This window comes from Gymnodraco acuticeps, unplaced genomic scaffold (assembly GCF_902827175.1).
Source record: "Gymnodraco acuticeps unplaced genomic scaffold, fGymAcu1.1, whole genome shotgun sequence".
In the NCBI taxonomy this organism is placed as follows: domain Eukaryota; kingdom Metazoa; phylum Chordata; class Actinopteri; order Perciformes; family Bathydraconidae; genus Gymnodraco; species Gymnodraco acuticeps.
The window spans coordinates 3,692,254-3,718,111 of NW_022990947.1; the positions used below are offsets into that span (position 1 = coordinate 3,692,254).

At 40.0% G+C, this 25,858-nt stretch overlaps 2 protein-coding genes across 4 annotated transcripts; both read right to left on the reverse strand.

Annotated features, from left to right (window-relative positions):
• Nucleotides 1–22,890, reverse strand: LOC117558543 (ras and EF-hand domain-containing protein-like). 3 transcript variants are annotated; one of them, XR_004570844.1, is made up of 18 exons: nt 22,363–22,890; nt 18,698–18,844; nt 18,215–18,305; nt 16,991–17,086; nt 15,894–15,971; nt 15,673–15,788; nt 12,842–12,910; nt 12,665–12,731; nt 12,167–12,255; nt 11,138–11,432; nt 3,442–3,573; nt 2,823–2,973; nt 2,452–2,533; nt 2,126–2,240; nt 1,914–1,920; nt 1,540–1,647; nt 1,304–1,380; nt 408–427 (listed from the first exon to the last, which is right to left on the reverse strand). XR_004570844.1 is itself a non-coding variant. In XM_034234791.1 (17 exons), the coding sequence occupies exons 1-17, from the start codon at nt 22,665–22,667 to the stop codon at nt 325–327; spliced, it is 2,124 nt and encodes a 707-aa protein (XP_034090682.1). In that variant the 5' UTR covers nt 22,668–22,890; the 3' UTR covers nt 1–324. The 3 variants fall into 3 exon arrangements, 2 of the variants coding, with proteins under 2 accessions (XP_034090682.1, XP_034090683.1); XM_034234791.1 differs by lacking the exon at nt 1,914–1,920 and having other exon boundaries at nt 1–427; nt 1,540–1,650; XM_034234792.1 differs by lacking the exon at nt 1,914–1,920 and having other exon boundaries at nt 1–427; nt 22,363–22,667.
• LOC117558600 (ras and EF-hand domain-containing protein-like) lies at nt 22,764–25,225 on the reverse strand. Its single transcript, XM_034234859.1, has 2 exons — nt 24,961–25,225; nt 22,764–22,807 (listed from the first exon to the last, which is right to left on the reverse strand). The coding sequence occupies exons 1-2, from the start codon at nt 25,223–25,225 to the stop codon at nt 22,764–22,766; spliced, it is 309 nt and encodes a 102-aa protein (XP_034090750.1).
• Between the last annotated feature and the right edge of the window lie 633 nt (nt 25,226–25,858).

Sequence of the window (25,858 nt, forward strand, 5' to 3'; positions counted from 1 at the left end):
TAGCCAATCAAACCGCTGCTTGTGTGTCAGGGGCGGGAGATTCATGTGATTGGTTGTTGGTCGAGCTTCAGATATGCCCAGCTCCAAGCTTTTTTTGAAGCTGTAGTGTGGACGGGCCGTTAGACACAAAGCTGAAATAACAGCTCAATACATGTTACAAGTTAAATCTGAACTGTGAGAAGTTGCGGGTATTCTGCAGTTATCCCATGTTTGTTTGCTCACTTTATACACATGTTAGTTGTTTTAGTTATTCACACACTGTTTTGGCAAGTTTCTGCATTTGTAGTCCTTTTTCCACCTGTGATGAGGTCCAGATGGATGTGATCAGGTGCAGCAGGAGAAGTTGGGTTTCTTCCTGGGAGCATCTAACTTGGGCAGCGACTGATACTGATCTTTGTCATCAAAAGCAGCCTGTTTTGTTACCTGCCTGTAGGGTGGAAAGAAAACAGGTGAAATAAGACATTTATGTAACAAAAAACATTTTTAAAAGTAATGTTCATTTATATTTGACAGTATTAGTTGTCAAAAAGTTCAACACAGGAGAAGCTACAGTATATAGATCTTAATAAAATATGACTAGAGCTGCAACGATGACGACTAATCGCTTTCTCTGATCAGAAATGATATGATGATTTATTCATCGTTAGTAATCTTTGTATGCAGAATATCAGAAAAGGCTGTTTTCAGCTTTTAAAGGAGCCTGTTTTATATTGTGCTAAATTAAATACCTTTGTTTTGAACTGACAAAACCAGACATTTAAAGACATCATCTTTGAGAAACTAAATAGACATTTGAAACTATTTTTGAGATATTATAGATCAAACAAGTAATTGATTAAGATCACTCAAATCAATGAAAACCAAGTCCGCAAAAAACAAGAATGTATGCAAGTAACATAGTTGTAGACAATGCAAGAGTTACAAAAATTCACAGGAAAACTGCACATTTTACCTTCATATTAGTTTTCCTTTGCAGTTCTACTTTACACACCAGAGGGCAGCAAATGACAAAATGACAGGGCATTGTCTGTTTTATAATGCACGCAGTACAAAGAGGTCCTTATTATTTTTTTGTATTATTATTGAACTTTAACCTTTAACAAATAATTGTTGTATCCCACTAAGCCATGTGGGCAGACCTGCATATACAACACATGTCCTCTGGAACAGCTAATAAATACAAGCAAGTCTATAAAATAACTACACCTATACTTAACATCTGAAATGTCTGCTGTAAAATACTTATAGACTAAGACAAACGTCCTGGTTGTGTGATGTGCATTCTTCAGAAACAGTGTCTCACCTGGCGAGGTGCAGCACGGCCTCCAGGATGTTAGAGCCGTCTTTGGCACTAGTTTCACAGAACAGAGTGTTGTAGGTCTGTTGGGTGAACACATTAAGATTAAGGTTTTGGATATTTGGATTAAAATAGGACAATGTGGGGAGTAAGGGGCTAGGTGGTGTACCAAATGTTTAAAGTTGGTTCATTAAAATAGACTTTAAGTTTAGTAAAGTGAGTGGGTGTTTATTTGATATTACCATGGCCAGTTTCTCTCCATAGCTTGTAGGGACACAGTTATTGCCATCTTGTCTAAGATCACATTTATTACCCACAAGCATGATGGGAATATCTTCCTGGGACACATCCTGCTATGCAAACAAAAATAATTGAACAAGGTTAAACAGCAATAAATACATTAGAAATCAAAATATTAATGACCTCAATAGTGTTAACTGATATATTGTTGTACTGACTTGGTGATTACACAGAATACATTAACTAATAACCATCAAAGACCGCACATGACATACATATACACATACAGCATGCAAAATAAAAAATCACAGAAATGTCAACATGCCCACAGTTTAACAGCAGGACACAATGTAAACAATGCACATCCAACACTTACATATCTGCTGCGTGTAACAAAGAGAGAAACCATCATGATCATTGTGTTTGAAATTCAAATGAACAGTAACTCACATCTTATAAAAACAGAAATGCTGCCGGTACGAATTGAGTGGATAGATTTCATTTTCACTCTATTCTGATCATTTCTGTGACTTATCTTTGCTAAATACAAACATTGTCAGTCAGCAACTCTTTATTAGAAGGCATTACCTCGATCATGTCCACCCACTCTCGAACATTGAGAAAGCTCTTCTCACAGGTGACGTCGTACAGCAGCAACACACCGTCTGCCCGGCGGAAATATGACTTTGCAATGCTGCGAAACCTGAGAGGAGGGAGGAAAGGGTTCAAAATACACACAAAAAAACTGTATAAATACATGAGGTCTGCTAATGTGTGTGTGTGTATATATTTTACATTAAAACATTGCAGCACATAATAATAATAATAGGCTCTTAAAAACACATCTGTAAATAAATAGATGAAATATATATTATAATGAATATTGGTGCAATGAAATTGTATCCAACACACACCTCTCTTGTCCCGCAGTGTCCCATAGTTGTAGTAAGACGGGCTCTCCATCAACGATTAGTGTCTTCATTTGGAAATCCACTCCTGAACACACAAAGGAGACACAGCATGTTAAGTCACACTTCCATGCTGGCACAAAACTGGAACACAGTTTAATAAGTAGTCACGCCCTTGCTCAGTGGCTGATTAGATTACTGAATATGTACTGTAGCTATGACTACATGTGCAGAAATTAATCATTAACCAGTCAGATGGCAATTCTTGGGTGACATTATTTGACAGGTCAATGAGGATTAAGTTAGAAAATAAAGCTATAAATAAAGTTATTTGAACACAAGATTTCCAAACGTTGGTTTTAGTCTCTCCAGCTCACCCAGTGTAGCGCTGGAGTTCAGTTTGTATTCGTTCTTGCAGAGACGAAGCAGGAAGCTGGACTTCCCCACAGCTGCGTCTCCTGCCAACACGATCCTGTAGGCCTTCTCTGACGTCATGTAGCCCAGGTCAGCGCTGTCCTCGTCCTCCTTCTGGAGAGACAGGCAGAGCGCAGGTAGAGAAGGGAGGCACTCATGCAACACTTGTATTCTGCAGATTTATGCCATGTTAAATTGAACAAAATATGATGTATGAATATATTTTGTCCTCAGCATTGACCACTTTTCAACTGCTGCTTTTCCTATTTGCATCTTGGCCTTGTCACTCTCTTCAGTGAAGGAAATGAGGGACTTATGTACCGTTGCAGGACAGGCTATGTTAAAAAATACATCAAATAAAATCTAAAGCCCGACTGACAGCAGGTAGAGTTTCTAATTTACATAAAACAACCGTTTTTCTGATTAATAGAGGACAAACTGATCAATTGCTAGACTTAATGGTGTGTGGGAGCTAAAAACTCTAAAGTTTTTCCTGAAAACAAATCCCAAAATCTAATTTGAGTGAAAGAAATCTATGATTATCAACATGAAATCTGGCCAGTAGCTGTCACATATTCTCACCTGAACACTGATGGCACTGAGGGCTTTCCTGGTGGTCGGGGGTTTGACCACACTAATGGATTCAAGGTTCCAGTCCAAAACTGAGCTGCTGTCTGACCCGAAAGCAGATTCACCGTCCAGAGTATCTGCTGGCTGTGATGTACATGCACAGAATCAGACATTAATACAAAAATATAATCGGACAGAATTTACGATATGGATAGATAGTAACTCTTGCAAAGCATTTTATTTTTGAAGTACTGCAAAAAGAAAAATCTCATTTACTTTCCATGTTCTGGGCATGAAAATGTCTGAATTGTTGAATGCATTTGCGGAAATGTTGTACAGATAGGTGTTGTTATTCCTTTTCATGTAGCACTGTCATCAAGTTTAATTTTCATTGTTAATTATTGTAGTTTAGGTTAGAAAACCTGCAAATTAGCCTCAGCTGTACTCTTTGTTATATCCAGAGGACTACACAGGACAAATGTTAGCATGCAAATGTATGGTAAACATGATACCTACATTAGCATTATCTTTTTGAGCATGTGAGAATGATGATATCCTCATAGAGAGCCATAACTAGAGTTGGAAACCTTTACTATCAAAAGAGCCAAACGTATTTACAACATTAAACATATTTCATCATTCAGCATGTCAAAGTGTCTTTGGTCAAGATAGTTAGCTCTTAATTGCTTTGATAGTGTTGAGATCTCCATAGTATGTTGAATACTTAAAACGAAAGTTAGTTAGCCCAGACCCACGGGCGTACCGCGACCAAAATACGTTTCCTGTCAGACTACCGTTTGGACAGAGAGCAACAAGCAGGTGGTATAATGTCTGAGACCCTACCTCCACCCTACAGGGATAAAAGCTCAAAAAATGCCATTTATGAGTATCCCATCTACTACTCCTAGAAGAAAACACATTGTTAGACATGATATTCAGGGAAAAGGAATGTTGGAAATAATAATGTCAAATATTGAAAATCTTAAACTGGATCAACAAACCATGTTAGTGAACCCTGCTAATAGGAAGCTAAAACATGCAGGAGAAATAGCAGTAGCTCTGGCAAAGAGAATAGGTCCTAGCATGAAAGCACAGAGTGATAATATGATAAGGACTATTAAACTGTCAGAAGGCAATGTGGTGATCAGATGACCCACAAATACCGGTTGTTTTGCATGTACTTTTAAGAAAAAACCTATGTGGGAACTATCAGCAGATATCAAGCCCCAAAAATATCTTCAAAACTAATCTGAGAAAGTTTTTTGCGAAGCTAAAGCTCAAATACTTTACCAAAATCAACTAAACTATTTGCTCTTGACCCCTTTTTGGAAATGGGATTTTCCGTTACACAACAGAAGACTCAATTCAGGCCTTAAAGAATGCTTTAAAGACAAGTCAGGGAGAGTTAAATGTGGTGCTATTTTGCTCATGAAGGAGAATACACTTTTGGACAAAATCTCCCCCTTTCTCTGCTCCTAAGGTGCTGCAGAAAAACGCAGCACACGGGGTCAGAGACAGGCGTGACCTCTGGAGGGGAAGAAAATCTGAGCAGACCACGGAGCGACCCATTAAAAGTTTTATGGCCTCAGCACAGAGAGGAAGATCTGGAGATTGTAAGGAACTCCCCCAGAGCAGGCTACACACCCCCACCCAGCACAGGGGAAATAGTGTTCCTCTCACCAATGAACAAATCAACTCTTAACCAAATCGGATCTAAAATAGACATAGCTCCAGTTGTTAAGAAAAGAGGGAGATTCAAAAAATTATCTTAACACCAGAACAAAAATATCAATATCAAAAAACAAAAGAGTAGGTTGTGACCCATTCTCAGAAACTAACAATGCGAGATATGGAGAAACCTCAGGAAGTAAGCCACAAAGGGAAACAAGGACACCTTTACAGGAAACCGCTGCTCCAAAGATAACACTGTTGACAGAGGGGAGTTTGCGAAAAGGTGACCAAGCAGCCACTTGGGCCTTTATAATGAAAACGAATTCAGGTGAAGTACTTTGCAAGCAAAAGGGTGCAATACCGGGTACAGTACAGACTGCTGAGGAAAAGGCCATTGTTGAGGGACTTCTTTTTGCTAAAAAAGGTAAAATAACACACATCTGTATTGTTACTGATAGTGATTATTGTTACAAAGCGGGTAAAGAAGAGCTTAATAATTGGGAACAAAGGCAGTTTACCAATGTGAAAGGTGAAGCGCTGACACATGCCCATCAAGTGAGGGTCTTATTGCAGAGTTAAAGGCAGGCATGTAGAGTGGAATCATGTCCGTAGCCATACAGATAAGATCGAATTTGACTATCAGGGTAATAGAGAAGTTTTACCTTGCTTAAAGCACGGGACGAGTTAACCACCTGACTGCCATATTCCCTAGAATATGGAAAAAGGGTGGAAGCATTCATGTACTACCTGAAGACGCTCCTCAGGTTGTACTTGAATTACACAGCAGTTTAGGCCATGTGGGCCTATTTCGGATGAGAAAATATTGTCTCCACAATAAAATCCTCTTACCGAAACTGCGATTGCACCTACAACAAACATGGTCAACATGTCTTCAATGTGTAGAGGTGGATGGGTTTAAGAAAGTTCATCCTGAGCATCTTAAAATAATAGAGGAAGAACCACTAACCACTTTTAGTGCTGACATAGCAGGTCCTTTTCTGACCTGCACTCCCAGTGGGAATAAGTATTTCCTTGTGACCTTTGAAAAATGGAGGGAGTCATAAACATGTTTATCCTCTGACCAGAGTAACTGGAACACAGTGTCTGCTAAAATGGCGGAACATATAAGTATTTTTTCCTAAAACTGAGAGAATAGGAATGGATAATGCCACTCACTTTAAAAATGAGAACGTTTTGTCACCCTTGCAGGATAAAGGGAATCACACCTATCTGGTCTTTACCATAGAAGTATCAGGCATTAGAGCAGCCAAAGAGTGGAGTATAAAAACTGTAAAACAAATTGGGACATTCCAATCAATTTGACAAGGCTGAATATATTCCTATGGAAAAGCTACCTAGGGCAAAGGTCAGGTCATATCTAACTATCACACCTTTTCCGTTTAAGTTCAGAAATCGTGTAAGGGTGACCAGAAAGGGGCGAAGTCCAGAGAAGGGTTATCTTAAAACTAAATCAGAAGGTTTGGATACAGTGAAGTCAATCTCTGGGAACTAGTTTCACTCCAGAAGAGAGAACCGGTTCACCCGAGCCAACTGAGTTTAGAATCCAGATAGGAATATGATTGCGGCCTACCCATCCACTATTGATGCTATCAGTCTCACATCACATGACATGTTTTGCACACACACGTGGCAGTTAATGTGCTTTCTTCCACAGGAGAGGATGGCTTTTTGTGGGATCTTCCCGCAAGAAGTTAGAATTTGTCTTGGTAAATTCTGTACCAAGGGATATTCGATAGAGCAAAAGAGGGAATTTAAATCTGAGTAACAAGCAATAGCTCAAATGCAAAGGATTTAGCAGTAGAACTGTTAGAATCTTTAGTGAATTATGCAAAGAAAGATGGCAAGACGAAACTCTGTCTATTAGCATATGGATCATTAGAGCTTGAATGGAGAATACCTCAGTATAAAAGAGAAAATGGGAAATAACCTTTATATTTTTCTCATTGGTTTTTAATTTTACACTATTAGTTTTCTTTTCAGTTATTTTTAATTGTTATATACCTACACCTTACAACAGTATTCATTTAAATTAGACTTTTTTTGAGCACATCTTCCTCCTTCTTTTTTGCTGATTTTCACACAGCATGGAGGTGTAGGGCTGTCAGATCGTTAAACTGATAAGAATCAATTATGGCCCAGTGCTTTCTACCGTTAGAGGCCAACTGAGTAAGAGGAGAATCAATCACCTTGCTGTCTATAGAAATTCCAGAGCAATATGGAATACATGACCCCCTTGAGAAAACCCTTGGGGAAGTTTTTTTTTTTTTAACTGAAACAACTTTTCATGAATCAGAGAAATGATTTATATTACATTACATTACATTGCATTTAGCTGACGCTTTTATCCAAAGCGACTTACAATAAGTGCGTTCGTCCAACAAAATACAACTTGAAGAAAACAGAATCATATAAGTACATCAGGTTTCATAGAGCAAAAACATTTCAAGTGCTACTCAACTGGCTTTAGAAAAGCCAGTCCTTTATTAGTATAAAAGTGCTTCGTTAATAGTTCTATCGCTCGAAGTGGAGTCGAAAGAGATGAGTTTTCAGTTTGTGCCAGAAGATGTGCAAGCTATCTGCCGTCCTGATGTCAATGGGGAGCTCATTCCACCATCCTGGAGCCAGGACAGCAAACCCACGTGTTTTCGCCGTTGGGAACTTGGGTCCCCCTCGCAGCGAGGGCGCAGCGAGTCATTTGGCTGATGCAGAGCGTAGTGCACGCGCTGGGGTGTACGGTTTAACCATGTCCTGGATGTACGAAGGGCCAGATCCATCCATTATACTTGATTTTAGCTATATTGTTGAGATTTATACCTCAGCAATCTACCAAGAGGATTTGAACCTGCCTAGCAGGACAACTTTAGTCACAGTGCCTCAAGTGAAGCCAAGTCCTGGACCCAGGAAACCTGTGCAGCATGGATCAGCGGCTGAGTCACCTGTACCCCTGCTAGTGGAGGATGATGTTTCTTCCAGCTCTGTGGGACAGGCGGCATCTCTACCCGCTGAGCCACTCAGATCGCAGTGGATTTCCCAAAAGGATGACGACTACCTGATAACTGCATGGTCAGATATCAGACGCCAGGTAGCAGCAGCCCTACCTATCCCCTGCCACTGGTCCACTTCACCATCTCCAACCCGGCGACTTCGTGCTGGTCAAGGACTTCCGGAGAAAGAGCTGGAAATCCAACCGTTGGCAAGGTCCCTACGAGGTGCTCTTCATCACCCAGAAAGGTCACCGAGAGAGTCACGTGGGTCCACGCCAGTCACGTGGGTCCACGCCAGTCACGTGGGTCCACGCCACCCACTGCAAGGTCGTAGTCACAGGCCAGGAGAGACGGTAGAAACAGACGACAACAAGTGACGTGCCAAGTCACCACCAGCACCACACTCACACCACATACACCTAATCTCACACTGCACACACAGGATGTCATGAGCGAGTGCCAGCTAAGCTGGTTCATATGCCTCTGGTTCCTCGTTTGTGCTATCATTGTGTGGGGCCTCATTGACCTTGTCACAAAGTCATGAGCGATTATTGACGAGGTCTAAAAAATCCATAACAACTGTCGACCGAGTTATCTGGCTTTCGTTTGGAGATGTCATCCAGGGAGGAACCTCAACCCCTCCATGGTCAGGGTCAAGGATTTACATCAGATAGCAACATGGATTTAGGAGTCTACACTGGAACAACAGATGGGCCTCGCTCCTGCAAGTGCCAGGCAGAGTGGGAGTGCGCACCCAAATCTATGATCATCATGACGGCTCTTGGTTTTGTTTTACTCTTGTGCCTGACCTATGTGATAACGAGAACATTCCAGTGAGGTACCATGTTTTCGGTGTTTTTCACACCAGGTTCATCAAAAGGTCGTCCTGATTACACATACTGAAGAACTTTTCATGATATTGATGCTTGAAGTTTTACGTATGTAATATGTATGTGTTTTTATGATTTTATCTGTTGCTGTTTGATAACTTTGCGTTTTAAAAAGAGGGTGTTGAGATCTCCATATGAAGTGAATACTTAAAACGAAAGTTAATTATAAATCATATATGATCAATCATATTCTTGTATGAACCCATAATGAGAATGCTTCTTGATGGTTTTTGAATATGTATGTATGCTTACAATTTTAGTTGTTGCTGTTTGATAACTTTGCGTTTTAAAAAGAGGGTGTTGAGATCTCCATAGTATGTTGAATACTTAAAATGAAAGTTAGTTATAATCAAATATAATCAATTATATTCTTGTATAACCCACAATGAAAATACTTCATATTTTAGGTTTTTCTATATTTACAGCATAAACAAAACACCAGTGGTTTGTTAAGTTGAGTGTAAGACCTATAAATGATTTATGCCTTACTCTCTGATAAGAGAGTAGGCAGTTTTTTCCCTCTCCTCTCACGAGGGTGCACAGGGAGGGGGGCTCCAGACTTAAGGAGAAACACATTGAGGCCTCAACAAGGAGGTTATGTCATAGCCATAGAAAATGTCTAGTCATGTTTTAGCTTTTTTTACACAAACATGGGAAGGTGTGTCTTAGGCCATAGCCAATAGAAGATGTTGGTTGGGAATAGAGGAGGTGTTTTTTGGGGTTTCGATACGGTTTTTTGAGCATAAAGAGACTGGTTTTTTGAGAGAGCGCGAGAGAGAGGGGGAAACCCCTGGTATACTCTCTCCCGGTAGGCTCTGGCCCTCAGAGCTGGGTAAATAGCTCTCGGTAAGGTTGCCTGGAATGCGTAATTATTACGTGCAGGATCTTAGAACTAATAACTCTAGTTAGACCTACCTGGAATGCGTGATTATTACGTACAGGACCTTAGGACTAATAGCTCTAGTTAGACCTACCTGGAATGCGTGATTATTACGTACAGGACCTTAGGACTAATAGCTCTAGTTAGACCTACCTGGAATGCGTGATTATTACGTACAGGACCTTAGGACTAATAGCTCTAGTTAGACCTACCTGGAATGCGTGATTATTACGTACAGGACCTTAGGACTAATAATTCTAGTTAGACCTACCTGGAATGCGTGATTATTACGTACAGGACCTTAGAACTAATAACTCGTTAGATATACCTGGAATGCGTTATTTATACGTACAGGACCTTAGGACTAATAACTCTAGTTAGATATACCTGGAATGCGTTATTTATACGTACAGGACCTTAGGACTAATAATTCTAGTTAGATATACCTGGAATGCGTTATTTATACGTACAGGACCTTAGGACTAATAACTCTAGTTAGATATACCTGGAATGCGTTATTTATACGTACAGGACCTTAGGACTAATAATTCTAGTTAGACCTTGGAAAGTTGAGAAATATGAATTAAGGTTTTAGATAAAAAATATAACCCCAGCATGATATGTTTCGTATGATTATAATGTGTTAAAGAGAGAAGGTAAAAACCCTGTATTAGTTTGGACCTATTTTTCTTCAAATAAACTGATCTTACTTGTTGGATTGGGACAACTAAAAGAAAATCTGTGCTCTCCTCTCCTGCTTCAAAGGTAAGACTGCACCCTGCCACACTCACACTTAGGTAGGAACACACTCCATTTACTGATATCAAAATCCTTTGGGATCCCTTAAACAGATTAAAAAAGAGTTGTCTGAATAGAAACAGCAGTTAATTGAACCTGGTTCTTCGGGGAGTTAATAGAGGTGAGATCTTGCTGACGTTGGTGGATCTGAGCCAAGCAGTAAACTTACATAGACTCAATAACTTCGGTCAGGTCAATTAGTAGGTCAGAGTAATTTACCGGAATAAATTATCAGGACCTCACCGACTCTAAACAATAGGCATATGGTATTGAAGTGTATGTAGGTCGTGGATTGATTTTGGTAGCAATTACTACAACTAGTATTAGTAGTAGTAGAAACTATTAACTAAAACAGTTAAGTTATTAGATATTTTTCCACTAGAAAATATCACAAACCCTTTATCTAGACTAAAACACATATTGCTGCAGTATTGATGGGCATGTTGTGTCTCTTATTGTCTTACATCAGTGTCAGAGTTGTGTTCATTCATGCTGTCATGGTTGTCCTTCTTCCCTGTCTTCTCCTCCCTCCTGTCCTCTTCTTCTAGACTTTTGACCTCCTGCTCTGAGTCGTAGCCTCCGTGTGATCCTCTGAGTGTGGACAGGCCGCTGTCCGTGTAGACTTCAGGCAGGCTGTCTTCCTCACACTCACTGCTGTCTCTGCGCCTCAGGCCCGGGTCACACATAGCCAATGCCAGAGTGTCACAGCTGGGCCGGCGGCTGTACACAGGAGGGAAATCCTCCATACGCTGGCTGAACCTGGGGAAGAGGTCAGGAGATTATGTGAATCCAAACATCTATTTCTGCCTTTTACAATTGCTGTGAGTTAAACATATTGGTCCAATCATCAATAGGTTGACTCTTTCTTCAATGCAACTTTTCTGTGTACACATTCATGTGTGCTAGGAGAAAATCATATTTTATTGATATTTGAAACTCTGTATTTGAGATATATCCATTCCTATAGATTAAAATATGTTAAGCTTGTTCTTAAAAAAATAACCCTGAAGCTGCTAATCATCCTTAATCTACTGTACTGTATAACATCTAAACTTCAATATGCAACCGAGTAAATGAAATGTAAAGTGTTCATCAACCAAACCTGTTTTCAAAAAGAAGAATATAATTTCATATATACTCAAAAAGAAGTACTCACACACAAGGTCAGAAGATTTGGTGATACTTAAAATGATATAAATTGAGACTGCTTAAAGAGGGCTTTCTAAATCTGGCAGAGTTAGTTATTTCACTCTAGTTCAAGCAAACATAAGCAATTCCCTCTGAGCCTATGAGGTACAAAATGAAAGCAGAGCAGGTGTTATTGCTGCCTGATTTGGCACCCCATGTGTAACTTTGGACCAGGATAGTCATCATCTCATCAAAATCACACTGGTGGTTGTTATTCCATTCTAGTTTAAGCAAACAAGAGCATTTTACTCAATCAGGTGAAATATTCTAAATGTGTAATCCTCCTCATTGTTTGCAGGTCTTACCGATCCATTAGTGCATAGGGTGATGTGAAGCAGATGCTTTTACTTCTTGCTCTGTCCTTCATTTCTCCTGGTGATCCAGCGTTACCAGACTGTAACACACAACAATTAAAAATAAGCTTTCCGTTGTGTCATAGCTTCCTGACATTGACAATGTCAAAACAACAATGTTTGGCTTGTTGTTCCAATTAATGCTCATTTTTAATGTATTCATTATATAATAGGGTTTAACCATCAGAATGCCACGGTTTCCTCTTTGTCTTTCAGTAAATACAAATTAGAAATGCATTACCAAATATATTACACTGCAATACAACTTCAATGTCTTGCAAAAAACCCTAACATTGTAAAGCAAAAATAGCCAAAGTGAATCACATTTATGGTTAAATTACCAAAAACTGAACTGAATATTTATATAGATAATCATCACAATATCCAACCCAATATGTTAAATAAGCTTTTGAATTTCTATTCTCTTTTCGATGAACTATGGAGTGTTACCCGGTTGCTCCTCTCCAGGGTGGATCTCAGGCCATCGTTGTTATCATGCAGCTTCCTGTTGGCTGACCTATCCACACAGAAAGAACAAAAATCATTATTGGATTAACTTTTATTCGCCAATACACCGTATTTTTCCTTTAGAATCTGTGTAAATTCTTGGTGCAGTTTCTGATTTACTGCAGAATCTCAATCTGGCTCTCCAGGATGTCCCGCTCGTCAGCGAAGTGTTTCATGAGCTCCTCATCGCTGCAACAAAACACAACAGGTGTTAATTATTATGAATCAAACAAAGGAGAACAATCAAAGTGATGACAACCTGAAATAGTGTCAGTCTAAGGCCCCGGCCACACGAGGACGAAACCGGCTAAACGCATAGGATTAACGCAAACGCAATCGCAAAAAAGCTTCCGTCCACACGCAATATTCACCGGATAGTGTCTGTCCACACGAGACCGCTCCGTTTAGCTCCAACCGCTGGAGAAGCTGCAGTACATATGCAAGAGCCTGTACGTGGCGCTGTAACTTCCTCCACAAAGGCAGCGAAGAAGCATGGTTGTCATGGTTGCCCTTCTGTTTATTCTCCGCGGTGGGGGCCGAGGGAACCGGGCAGAGTTTTTCGCCAGTCAACGTGTATTAAAGTTTAAATTTTCCGGACAAAATTATAAAAGTGCCGGTCAAAGGTCTTCTTTGTTATTTATTGAGCTTTAAAACAAATGAATAACGACTCTATATAATATAATAATAAAATACATGGAGCCTCTCTTTTTCCTCCCTCTCTTCAGACAGCGTCACTAGGCTTGTTTGAGACGCATTGCGGCTCGCCTCGAAAGTAGACGAGAGTAGCCGATCGCAGCCGGGGGAGGTCTCAAAAAGCTCGCCTGAAGTCGGACAGCTACGAGTCGGCTTCTTCTTCATCATCTTCTTCTTCACCTTCTTCTTCTTCTTCTCTCGGTTTTTTGGCGGATTGCAAACAACTTTAAGGTGCATACCGCCACCTCCGGAGTCGGCTTGACTCGGTTTGCATTTATAAAGAATGCACACATGTGTTTAATCGTTAATGTCAGATATGTACTAAGTAAATACATTTGTTCCTGCTCAAGATTAGATTCAACTTTATTGTTATTGCACATATTACAGGTACTGAGACAACGAAATGCAGTTTAGCTTCTAACCAGGAGCAACAAGCAGTAAAGTGAAAAGTAATGTACACAATCTACAGAATAAAATATAGAATTAATTGAATGATGAATAAACAGTGAGGGGTATGAATACACTAGATATCTGCCTGTGAGCAGTATGAACAGTGTGTATGAATATGCTAAGATATATAAAGTATGGAAACGGTAAGCAGTGCAAGTATAGTATAAAATATATGGATATTAATTTCATTATGATAAACATTGTGGAACAATGATGAAAAATGGGAATGGATGTGGCGACGTAAAACTGACACAAAACAACAACAAACTTTTGCCGAGCCAATTGGAGAGTTTCATCACCAGCACGTGGTAAAAACCACCAATGAGCGCTCAGCTCGAGATACCAGCGAGTCGTTTCCCATCAAGCATTTAGCTTCCGCAGCCCGTGGAGAGGAACTGCGCAGCCTCGCCGCGCCTCGCTCTCAAGGCTGCGGGCGTCTTTGTCCCGCAAGATTTCAACGTCTCATGTAGGCGGGCCTCCAGAGCAAGTCGGACAAAATGACTAACCATCATGCAACGCACTAGCAAGACGTTAATCGCAACTGCGCAGGTCTGCGCAGGTCTCGCTTGTCTCAAACAAGCCTAGTGTCTGTTTCATGCAGCAGCTGATCCAGTAATGAGTGACCCGGCCCGACAGTAAAAATAAACATATTTATAACTAGTTTAGGTAGTTTGAGAGGTGTCTCCGTCCTGTCAGATTAGACTTCACTCGCGTTTATGTCCATATCGAGAGAAAGATAAATAATCTGAATTCAGTGTGCAGTTTACTTTGACGCGGGGGTGAGCAGCAGAGGTGGGGAGAGGCGGGGCTATTGCCTCATCATTATCAGAAAATGACCGTATAGGGCGTACACACGGAGCCGTTTGACCCCCCAGAGCGTTGCGTATGCCGTTCTATCCACCTTGGGACCCGTTATCGTTTCCGCAGTCGTTTAGTGCTGTATTCGGTCGTCCTCGTGTGGCCGAATGGTCTATATGACACTAAACAGTAACGCAAACGACCGTTTTCGTCCTCGTGTGGCCGGGGCCTAAATGTATTTGTTCCTTTCTCAAAGGACACCATATGCAAAATCAATGACTATAACAACTGTTAATAAAAAGGAGATATATTTCCCTGCATCCCAATTAATATCAGTACACCCAGAGATTGTATTGACGTCAGATCAACTGATTCACTTTAAGACATCACAGCTATTTTATGATCATCAGGTCATGTTGTTTCTGTTGCTTAGTAACGCTGCTGAAGAAGTTACTGTGTGTGTGAAGTCACTCCAGGATATCCTGTTTCAGCTGTGACGAAATGAAAACACCCCCGGGAACCTGTCTGTCAGTCAGAGGGAGCGAGGCCTCTGTCTTTCTCTGTCTCTCTGCAGCAAATGGTCTCAATGGTGGGGTTGTTTGATTAGCAGACTGGGGCCGCATTGATTTACTTTATTCTTCCAAATCGAAGACATTTTTTAATTCAAAATAGGTTTGAAACGTACGTAAGTTTGAGTTGTTCTTTTGGTGGAGAACAGGTTGCAAATATAAAATATTCTTAAATTCAGATAAATCTACAAGTGAGGAAAGAAGAAAGTAGAAAAAACCTGTTCTGCAACTCAGTAATTATTGGTTTAGAGTTGACATAGTAGGAAAAGAGTGTCTATGTGTGAGGATTAATGCAGTATTATGTAACAATCCTTTTTCTTTCTCACTATGAGAAAGAAAAAAATGTGTCCCAAATGGGAACTAAAACAAAAAAACAAACTTGAAACTAAAATCAAAATGACTTAAGATAAATACAGTCAAATAACCCCAACATGTATTTACTGTTCAGAGCTGATGCTTTGGTCTGTGAGCTCCGTCTTCAGAGAGTCCATTTCACTGCGCAGACAGGCCACTTTGGTCTGAGACTTCAACAACTCTTGTTTTAAACACTGGTTCTCCTGAACACAAATGTAAGGGTGTTAGTGAAAAGTGGAAAGAGAAATGGCTCATACAGAAATCAGTGACATTAAAGACATTATTTTAAGTGCACTCAGTAGTCTCACCAGGGTCAGCTCATTGATCTTCTTCTTCAGCGCTGGACTCTCGTCCTTCACCGTGATGTTCTTGTATTTCTCCTCGATCTGATGGACAAGTTCACATATTTAGGATTGAGATTATCTAACTTTCAGATGTACCTAAATGTCGATGCCCTCACGCTGTTGCTGTTGTAACAGCATGTACTGTACACATTTATTCACACTATCATGGTCATTTTGAAGTTCCTATCAGTGGAGTACAGCTGACATTTAATGATGTTAGGATTTCTTGAAGTCAAAGGGAAGAAATTCGTCTTGGTGTTTAGTGAATGCAGTCACTGTTGTTCCTAAAATAACCTCTCTTAACCCGCTGTTAAGCAGAACAGTGTTTTTACCAAACATAAGATAACCTTTAATAAGCTGTTAGTTTGCATCTAAATGCAGTCCTTGTAACGAAGCCTGACTCATTTCATCGGGACACTTCAACAGTACACCTTTGTATTTCTAAAACGTTGTATAACTTGTTTTAAATGTTTCAGACTTCATCTGAAGTAATGTATAGTTTAATGGTTGCCCTACTTAGCTCTGATCCGATGCCTTATTCTTGTGCACTACAAAGTTAAAGGTTAATTAAGTTGGAAATAAATAATTGAATGCAAATCTTAATCATCTGCTGGACAGACACCTTATCCTTAGATGTAAAAAAACTCATCCACCTTTACTCACTTTAGTTAGAAAAAATTAAATAATAATTTAGGGGCTTCCCAAAGACTTTAAAACAAATATTGAACGTTAATTTACCATAGAGCATATTAAAGAGAAACTGCCAGCTGCTCCATTGCCCTGCTCGTATTTTTCTGAAAGCGTACTACTTTCTTAAACATCTTGTATTTTTCTTTTTTTATTAATGTGGTATTTTGTTTGTATGTTTTTTATTTATTTGTGTGTAGATAACTTATCACTGGATGTCATACGGTGTTGTTCAACTGTTGAAAAATCACAATAAAAAAGCTTAATTTATGTGAACAGTCAATTCATATTAATATGATGCTGGAGTCTCTATTGACCTGCATGTGGTGCGGTGCAGTACAAATGAAATGCAGTCAGAAAGCTGAGAGATTTACCATCTGCATCCTCTGGATCTTACACTGCAGCTCACACACTTCAGTTTCATAACTTCTGCGCAGCTCACTCAGTGCAGCCTCTGTTCGTTTTTTCTCCTACATAAAGACACATATAAACAAAAACACACATGAGATATTAACTGATTAACCAAAACAACAGTGTGTGTGTGTATGTATGTATGTATGTATGTATGTATGTATGTGTGTGTGTGTGTGTGTGTGTGTGTGTGTGTGTGTGTGTGTGTGTGTGTGTGTGTGTGTGTGTGTGTGTGTGTGTGTGTGTGTGCGTGCGTGCGTGTTTGCTTTCTCTCCAGTTATGTAATTCTTGTGACTATTTCAAGGCAGGTTTTGAACCATAACAGAGGCTGCTGGGGAATTGCATCAGCAATCAGCAACTTTCTACAGTATCTACAGTTTCCAAAAATATAAGTCTGTCAAGTGTTACAGCATGGCCCAAAACAAACAGCAGCTCCTGGGTTAGCTGAGTCAGTGAGGTACATTTACACAAGTTTAAACACACACACGGTGATAAGAGTTTATGAGTTTACAGAGTTTATGTTCACGCACAAGCTTTAAAGAAACATCAGGATCAAAGACAGGATGAAAGACTACAAACAAGTTAAATAAATAATTGTACTTTTCATATTATGTAGTGGAAAGCTAAATATTGTTATCAAATCTTATCATTTCACACGCCGCACGGTTTGATGTGTTTCACCAGATTCCAGGAAATGTCTAACGCTTTCATAACACTGACCATCCAGCATCATATCATTCCAGGAAAAAAGATTCGTGTTGACCATGGCCAGGAGCACTCAGAGACGTTCTCAAAGCGTCGCGGCCAGTCCTGAATTTGCAGACAATCTTTTTCGATGATAATTTGTATTTCCACACAACCAAGCCATATCGTCACAAGTATAAACAGCCTTATCATTGTAAACACTGGAGGCTAAAACATTCTCCAGCACCTCAATATATCCACTGTTTCATCTCTGGCATCCAAAGAGTTATTTATACTCCTGATTAGCAGGCAGGTCTTATAATGTAATGAGTAATCTGACAGCCGCGTACGTTTGTTTGACATGAGGGAAGAGCTGAGCAAACGCATCCGCCCTATGACTTTTACCTACCGAAACTACAAAGAAACAAACACATGAGCCAGATATTTATAAAGAACATCAAAATACATCTTTTTTTGACGTCTTATCTCCAGGTTTTTCCTACCTGCTCTTGCGTTTTTCTCTCAGCAGCATGAATGCGTTGGTCCATCTCATCCTCCATTTCACTGAGCTGCATTGAGGCTTGGTCCTGCGCTCTACAAAACAGTAACAGGATAATCTCATCATCGATTCAATATATACTGCACACTGACACTTCCTACATCCTAAAAACGTAATGAAAATATCTTGCTCCAATTAATATGTCATATACAGTATAGGTAGATCTACACATTTGTGAAAGCTGCAGCTCCAACAATACTCAAACTATACTGTTAAATGTAATTGTTTTTAAATCACTTTTTTATATTCTGTGTCACTGTGTGTGTCTGAAGATGGAGGGATGACGGGATAACGCATTCTGTGTGTATGTATGTGTGTGTGTGTGTGTGTGTGTGTGTGTGTGTGTGTGTGTGTGTGTGTGTGTGTGTGTGTGTGTGTGTGTGTGTGTGTGTGTGTGTGTGTGTGTGTGTGCGTGTGTGTTTCCCACCGTTTGATGGCAAGTGCCAGGCTCTCCATCTCTGAGTTCTGCTGTCTGATCTCTTTGGTAAAGTTTATGATGACTTTCTCAAACGGGTTTATGAGTCTGGGCTCATTCAGGCTGATGTTCTCGTACAACGTAGCGGCTTGTTCATTCCTGAAACACAATCAGGAACTCACATCAGGTTAATTTTCTAGAACCAAATGTGACACAGTATTGTCGTCGTGGCCCCCCCCCCCCCCCCCAAACAAATGTATGACTTTAAGGAGAATCCAAATGTTTTGCCGTTTCCAACAGGACCCAACATTAATCTCAGTAAAATAATATCTAGTCATATGTTTGATTGAGTAAATCAAAAGTAAAACTGGATTAAGATGGCTGCTGTGAGTTTGTCTCATAATAATGATGTATAAAATATTCTGACATTCTGGGAAATGCGGGTATTTGTTTTTCTTTTGAGAGTAATACGAGTAGATTGTGTCATTGTAAAGCCTAATCACACAATGTAATCCAGAAGTCATCATATGGATACAGAAGTAAGACGTCTTGTGTCATAACTCAATGGTCAACGTGGGTAAAGTAGCATAAATCTACAGCGTGTGTGTTAGCCTCCTGACAGGGCGGACTTAACGACTAAAGCAAATAGACACTGCTGTCTGTCTGTCAATACCCCGCACTTAAACACAATGTGTTGCAACATTATAAACTGAACACAAGAGAAACACACATATACCAGCACAGAGGGGGAAAGTCTTTGTAAGGTTATACTTTATTTTATGTGTTCAGGATTGCTATTGATGTTGTTGAAAAACAGCTCTCTTTCTGAGAAAATCTTGACATCTTGTCTTGAAAATACAGATGTTTTGTTTGTGTAAGTAGCCAGAGGGTTAGAGTCACAAGAACTTAAAGAAACGGCACAGAAATAAGTCAGATTTTGCAAATATAGCAAATAAACTTGGTCATTTATTCTGTTTTTCTCCCTTTGCAACCTTGCCTTGTTTTTATTGTTAGTTATCTGTGGTTACTTCACTCAATAGTTTATTCAATCTCCCCTGAATTCAACAAGAATATGATAAATTGTTCCTCATTGCTTTGGTGTTGCCGATCTATCCGACACATGGGGAGGCTACAAAAAGAGATTCATATTTTTAAACTTTTTGAAGGCAACCTTAGATCTCTAATACTTTCTCAGGTAAATGTTAAAGAGAGAAACGTTTGGAGCCCAGCAGTGTCCAGACCTTGTTTGTGCTCTGCAGTAAAGTGTTGTTCTGTTGCACCTGAGTATCTTTACCTGGGGGCTCACACACTTGGTCACTAAGGGGGCCTATCTATTATCAAAAGGCCAAAATACAGAGAGACATAAAAAGAATATTTAAGACACTCAAAGTCCAAGGCAAAGGGAAATGTAATTTTTCGAAACGTCTTCATGATGAGATGCTTTTTACTTAACACTTAACACACCAGAATATGCTGTAAAAAAAAAGTAGATTTCTAAAAAAGCAATACATTTGAAGCATTTACAAACTTAACTAAATGAGTAGGACATCTTGTGCAGAGCCTAATATTAGTCTCAATCAGACGATTGATTCAATTATGTTAAGCAAAATGCACTCAATATATTAGCCTCAGTCAGCAATAAAGTTATGAAATGTAGTTGATTTTTTATTTTCTTGATGATTACATCTCACTTACAAAAAAAGTTTTCACTCCCTGAAAAAGTAGACATTTGTCTGAAGTGAGATGTTTACCAATGTGTCATCCCTCAGCTGATTTAGCCGACAACACCACTGTGAAAATCAATGTACCCCTGTCACAGCAGCACTGCAGCACGAGGACCAGTCCAGCAGGCCCAGGGCCACATGAACACACACACACACACACACACACACACACACACACACACACACACACACACACACACACACACACACACACACACACACACACACACACACACACACACACACACACACACACACACACACACACACACACACACACAGACACACACACTGAAGTAAAGCATCTTCTTCAACAAAAGAGGCCATTAAGTCAACCATGCAGGCACTTTGTTAGAGTAGAAGAGTTTACATTTACAAAACTTACATTTCATTTAGGAATTATTTTTTCAAAGAACAAGTAATGAAGGTAATTGATGTTGCTAATTGTAATTGCTTTCAGTAAGTGGGAGTTGTGATATAAATAATTTTCAATCATAACAAAAAAACATTGAAACCATCGAAACCATTTGCCCTTAATCAAACACTTAATCAACCACGGGAAGGGGTAACACCAAACTGTATCACAACTGAATCTTAAGAGAAAAACTATCCTTTCATAAAAGAATCAGAAGGCCTCATGGGTGAAAGAACTGAACAGAGAAAGTGCAAAGTTAATACACTGAGGAACACAAAACTCAAAGAAGTACTGTGGCTGGAATCATTTGAAAGAATCTAGAAACCTAAAGACCTGGTGGGGCAAGATCCTTGCAGACCTAGTATGTGACAAATATTCATTATGCTATCTGCAGCACACAAAGGCTTTGTAGGAAATGGCATGTTTGAAAATAGAAGTAAGCTATATTGGGTTTAAATTGTACAATGGTGCTTTAAACAATGAGGTTACAAATAATGTCTCAGTTTAAAAAACAAATTCTATTTCCCAATTAGTTTCACTAAAACCATAATAAAAAAGAAAATCGTTGGATATTGAAACACAAAGAAGGTAATAAATAGTAATAGGTAGAGAACGACAATTATTCTAACAACTATACTGCAATACATCAATGAAGCAGAGTCGATAAAGATATGCAAATACAGTATGTGATGCATTGTGTTGCCAAATGTATAGAGAGGGTTAATGTTAACTGTCTCACTGTGAATTGCCTGCTGTAGTGAAGCTACTGACACAAAGGCTTAATAATAATATATTTAGCAAAGAGGGAGAACATTGTGGAGTCTGGATGTTCTGAAAATAGTAATAAAGTATGTCTAGGTTGAGAATTCATTTATAATGTATTGAATTATTGTTTTTTGTGCTATTAAATGGAATTATGAGCCCTAGTTTTGTGTTTATTTATTATTTTAAAGAGCAGAACAAAGTTTATCAGGGCTGTTTTAATGTGTGACTCTCCAAACAAATAAATGTGCATCCCAGTTGCAAGAACATCCAGGTAAATGTATTTGTTTTGTTTTGGAAAACTGATATGTTTAGTTTGCAATTCATATAAAATAGAAGATCCTGCACCTGCAGGTGTGACTCTCAACACATCTACTTGTTTGTTAAGCTGTGTGACAGCTCACTGTAATATATGGGTCAACATGAGAACTTATTTATCTTTGGGTTGTAATGAGATGCCTTTGGGGAAACAGACACACTCTCCAGACAAACTTAAACGCAGTCACTCACTCTTTTTTCCATGAGCATGCTATTCAAACAACATGGCTACAGTTACCGGGGCCGGTTTTCTAGTGTTGGAGCAGTTTGAAAAAGGCACATTTATCTGATTTTAATGTTGAGCATTTGTGAATTTTCCTGTCGAAGTCATTATGTCATCTTTACCAACACTGAGCCCCACTGTTGAACACATTCATATCATCCAAAGAATTTCCATATTTTAAAAACATCCACCCGTCTGTGCAGTACCTCCCTGCCCGCTCGACAGGTGCTCTCACCTGGGGATGAACTTGGCCTGCTCGCCCAGCCTCCTCTCGAAGTTCTCCCAGGCGGCGGACCCGTCTCCTCCGTCGGACTCCATGTCCTCTCCGTTGCGGTCGTGGAAGCCGCTGATAAACTCTGGCAGGGTGACGGCTCCGTCGTTGTCCACGTCCAATCTGTTAAATATCTGGTCAGCCTCCGCCTGGGACACATGCAGCTCCGCACAGATGTTGAGGAACTCGCCTCTCTTGATCTGCCCGGAGTTATCCAAGTCGTAGGCGTGGAAGAGGGACCGCAGCCGGGACTGCTCCTCCGCGCTCATGCCCCCGGCGGAGGGATGTGGCCGGCAGGAGAACAGAAGGCGTTTCAGTGAATTTATGAGACCCGAGAAAGCCTTCAGTAACGGTCTGCCAACGTTTTATTCTCGGGACACCTGCAAAAAGTAATTCCCGATTTCCAGACCTATCCAAACATTTCGACAGCTGTTATTCATTAACAACAAGTATAATCGAGGTAATCCATTTTAAACTAATTTAACCGCTCAATTAATCAAATGTGGGTCTTCAAAACATAACTCCCCGGGTTGTTGCAGCTCGACAGACAGAAAGCTGCTGTGTGTGACTCAGGTAACACGCCAGCCATTAGTGACTGTTTAGTGTGTGTGTGTGTGTGTGTGTGTGTGTGTGTGTGTGTGTGTGTGTGTGTGTGTGTGTGTGTGTGTGTGTGTGTGTGTGTGTGTGTGTGCGTGTGTGTGCGTGCGTGTGCGTGTGTGTTCTATCTTTCCCTCTCTCTCTCTCTCTCTCTCACCTCAACAATAGTGGAAGTCTGGGCTTCTGGCCAAGTGAAAGTGCTTTCATTGTGGAGAAAGGCTAATAGTCTGTGATGTTGAATAAACTTTAGAAATTATAGTATCAGAGAGTATTCAACCTGTACCATCTCAAGTACATTTCTACCTGAGACGTATGAATACACGTTGACACACACAATCTAGCAAATTGCATGTCCAATAAATATATTTAGCCTACATTTAAATGTAATTAAATGACTTTAAAAGTCACACTACAGATCTCTCTAGTGGCAAGTTTATATGTGATCAGTTAATTAAATTGTGTTCATGTAATCATGTAATATCTTGCAAAACATGACATATACATATATTATATATGTATATATGTATATATGTATTATATATAGATAGGAGAAACACAAGTTTGGCACTCCTGCTTCAAAAATCCACGTACAAAGAACAAACCCCAACCTTCATGTTATGTCATATTATCTGTGATCAATCATTCCTTGCACTGCAGTACATTTTCTTTATTTACATGCATTTAAAAAACAAAACAAAGACATGGCTCAGATATCTCACCTGGGGCCTATACTACGAAGCTGGTTCAACCTAACCTGGATATATTTGAGTTAGCCGGTTGGCCTAATCCAAAACATACGCGCTCTCGCTAAACTGTACTACGACGCGGGTTATCAAGTGGATCGCTCAAGCCAGCCGTGTCCTATCTAGTTAGGTGCGCGTTCACATGAAAGGGGTGGTATTTGGAGCATTCGACCAATCACAAACATGGAGAAGCGTACTGACAGCGCAGCGTCATACTTCCTGAATGAAAAGTGAACTTTAATACTAGTCAAAAATGAAGAAGTTAAACTTTAACATCCATGACTTAAACACTTTATCCAGGATGAAAGCCACATAGTTGCACCTGCAAGGTGAATACAGCTGGCAAAAGAAAAAGTGTTTGAATGCGTACATTAACATGTTTATGATATCACTGCCCCGTCTAAAACACGATTTGACTTTAATTAGGCCTACATTTGTCTCGAGTGTTTCGTCAACTTAATTTGTTGCTTAAAATAATACTTCTGCATACAGTATGTGACACTGTGAGTGTTGCACGGCCAGATACGGCTCAGCTGACTCAGATAAGAAAATATGATACATTATGAAGTGATATGCCGCGGACTGTAGGCCTACTTAATGTTACTCTGATCCGGTTACTTATGTTGTGGCAGATATGTAAGTAAGCTTTCTTAACGCTAATGTTATAATAGTCAGATTGCTCTGAAAATGGAGGTGATATTCTATTCATGTTCACGTTCACACAGTCGGTGATTTTTGCCGGCCGTCTTTCCTGCGACGGCAGCTTTTCTGTACTTCCTTTCTCCTGTAATATGACTTGATCGCTTTAAACTCCGCACACTGAGCTCTGATTGGTCAGCAGGCAGTGCTTTCACTGAGTTGAGCTCTTATCCTGCAACCTAACCTGGTCCCGACCAGGTTAGCCGCTAAGCATAAGTTACCATGGAGATCTAGCCTGCTAAAAAGAGAACCAGCTTCGTAGGACCGGAAAGCCGGAGTTTTCCCTGAATTTAGCCAGCTAAGCGAAAATCCTGCTTCGTAGTATACCCCCCTGGTCCCGACCAGGTTAGCCGCTAAGCATAAGTTACCATGGAGATCTAGCCTGCTAAAAATAGAACCAGCTTCGTAGGACCGGAAAGCCGGAGTTTTCCCTGAATTTAGCCGGCTAAGCGAAAAATCCTGCTTCGTAGTATACCCCCCTGGACACACACCTGTTCCGGATTGTTTTAAAACTCTTCCTCACCTCCTGAGGACTTGTTGTCATCTGCTTGTGTGTCATCATCTTCATCCTCCTGATGTTGTTCTTTGAAGCCACTGATGAACTCCTCTAAGGTGACTGTGCCGTCTTTGTCCACGTTCAGGCGGTTGAATATGACGTCTGCTTCTTGTGATGGGACATGGAGCTCCTGACAGATAGTGGTGAACTCATTTTTTTCTATCCGCCCTGAGTTATCCACGTTGTAGGCGTGAAAAACTGAACTCAGGCGCTTTTGTTCTTCCTCATTCATGGCCCTTGGTGATGCCATAGTTTGTCTTCAATAACCTTGGTTAGAAAAATAACAGTACCAACTGCTGAAAGACTGAATATGTGGACTGATTAGTCCAAATAATCCTTCCACCACTTTTATATAGTCCAACCTCCTCTATCTTTTTATGTTTTTGACACGTGGATAATCCTGACGTAACCACTTTTTTTGGAAGACTAAAAAACGGTGTTACAAATGCTGCTAAAGCCATGACTAAGTGCAGGAAACCCTGCAGGCATTTTTGGATTTTCTTACCTGCATTTGTATGGTATGTTTGTCTTTATATGTGGATAGTTCATCAATTGATTACTTGCATGTGCTGTGTCTGTCCATCCAGTTGTGTGCCGATGTTTGTATGTGAGTCAGGGCAGAGGGTAATCTTTGGGAGATGCAGCACCTTTAACCTAGAGAAACAGACACATGTAGTCAGCAAATAAGAGTGCTATGTTGCTGTTGTTGTTGTTGTTGTTGTTGTTGTTGTTGTCTTTAAAATGATTACAAAGAGGAAGGGTCTGCATGGGCTTCAAAATCATGAACAAGGTACAAGGTGTCAATTTGTATTTACCTTACCTAGTTATTAAACACAGGCATCAATGGCTTATTATTTAGGAGGAT

Coding starts and splice junctions, on each gene's coding strand:
- LOC117558543 (XM_034234791.1), bottom strand. CDS start 22,667: ATGAGCGCGGAGGAGCAGTCCCGGCTGCGGTCCCTCTTCCACGCCTAC. Junction 12,732..12,841: donor AGCCAGATTGAGATTCTGCA/GTAAATCAGAAA, acceptor CTGTGTGGATAG/GTCAGCCAACAGGAAGCTGC. Junction 3,574..11,137: donor AACACAACTCTGACACTGAT/GTAAGACAATAA, acceptor TGTACATCACAG/CCAGCAGATACTCTGGACGG.
- LOC117558600 (XM_034234859.1), bottom strand. CDS start 25,225: ATGAATGAGGAAGAACAAAAGCGCCTGAGTTCAGTTTTTCACGCCTAC. Junction 22,808..24,960: donor TGACAACAAGTCCTCAGGAG/GTGAGGAAGAGT, acceptor ATGTTTGGATAG/GTCTGGAAATCGGGAATTAC.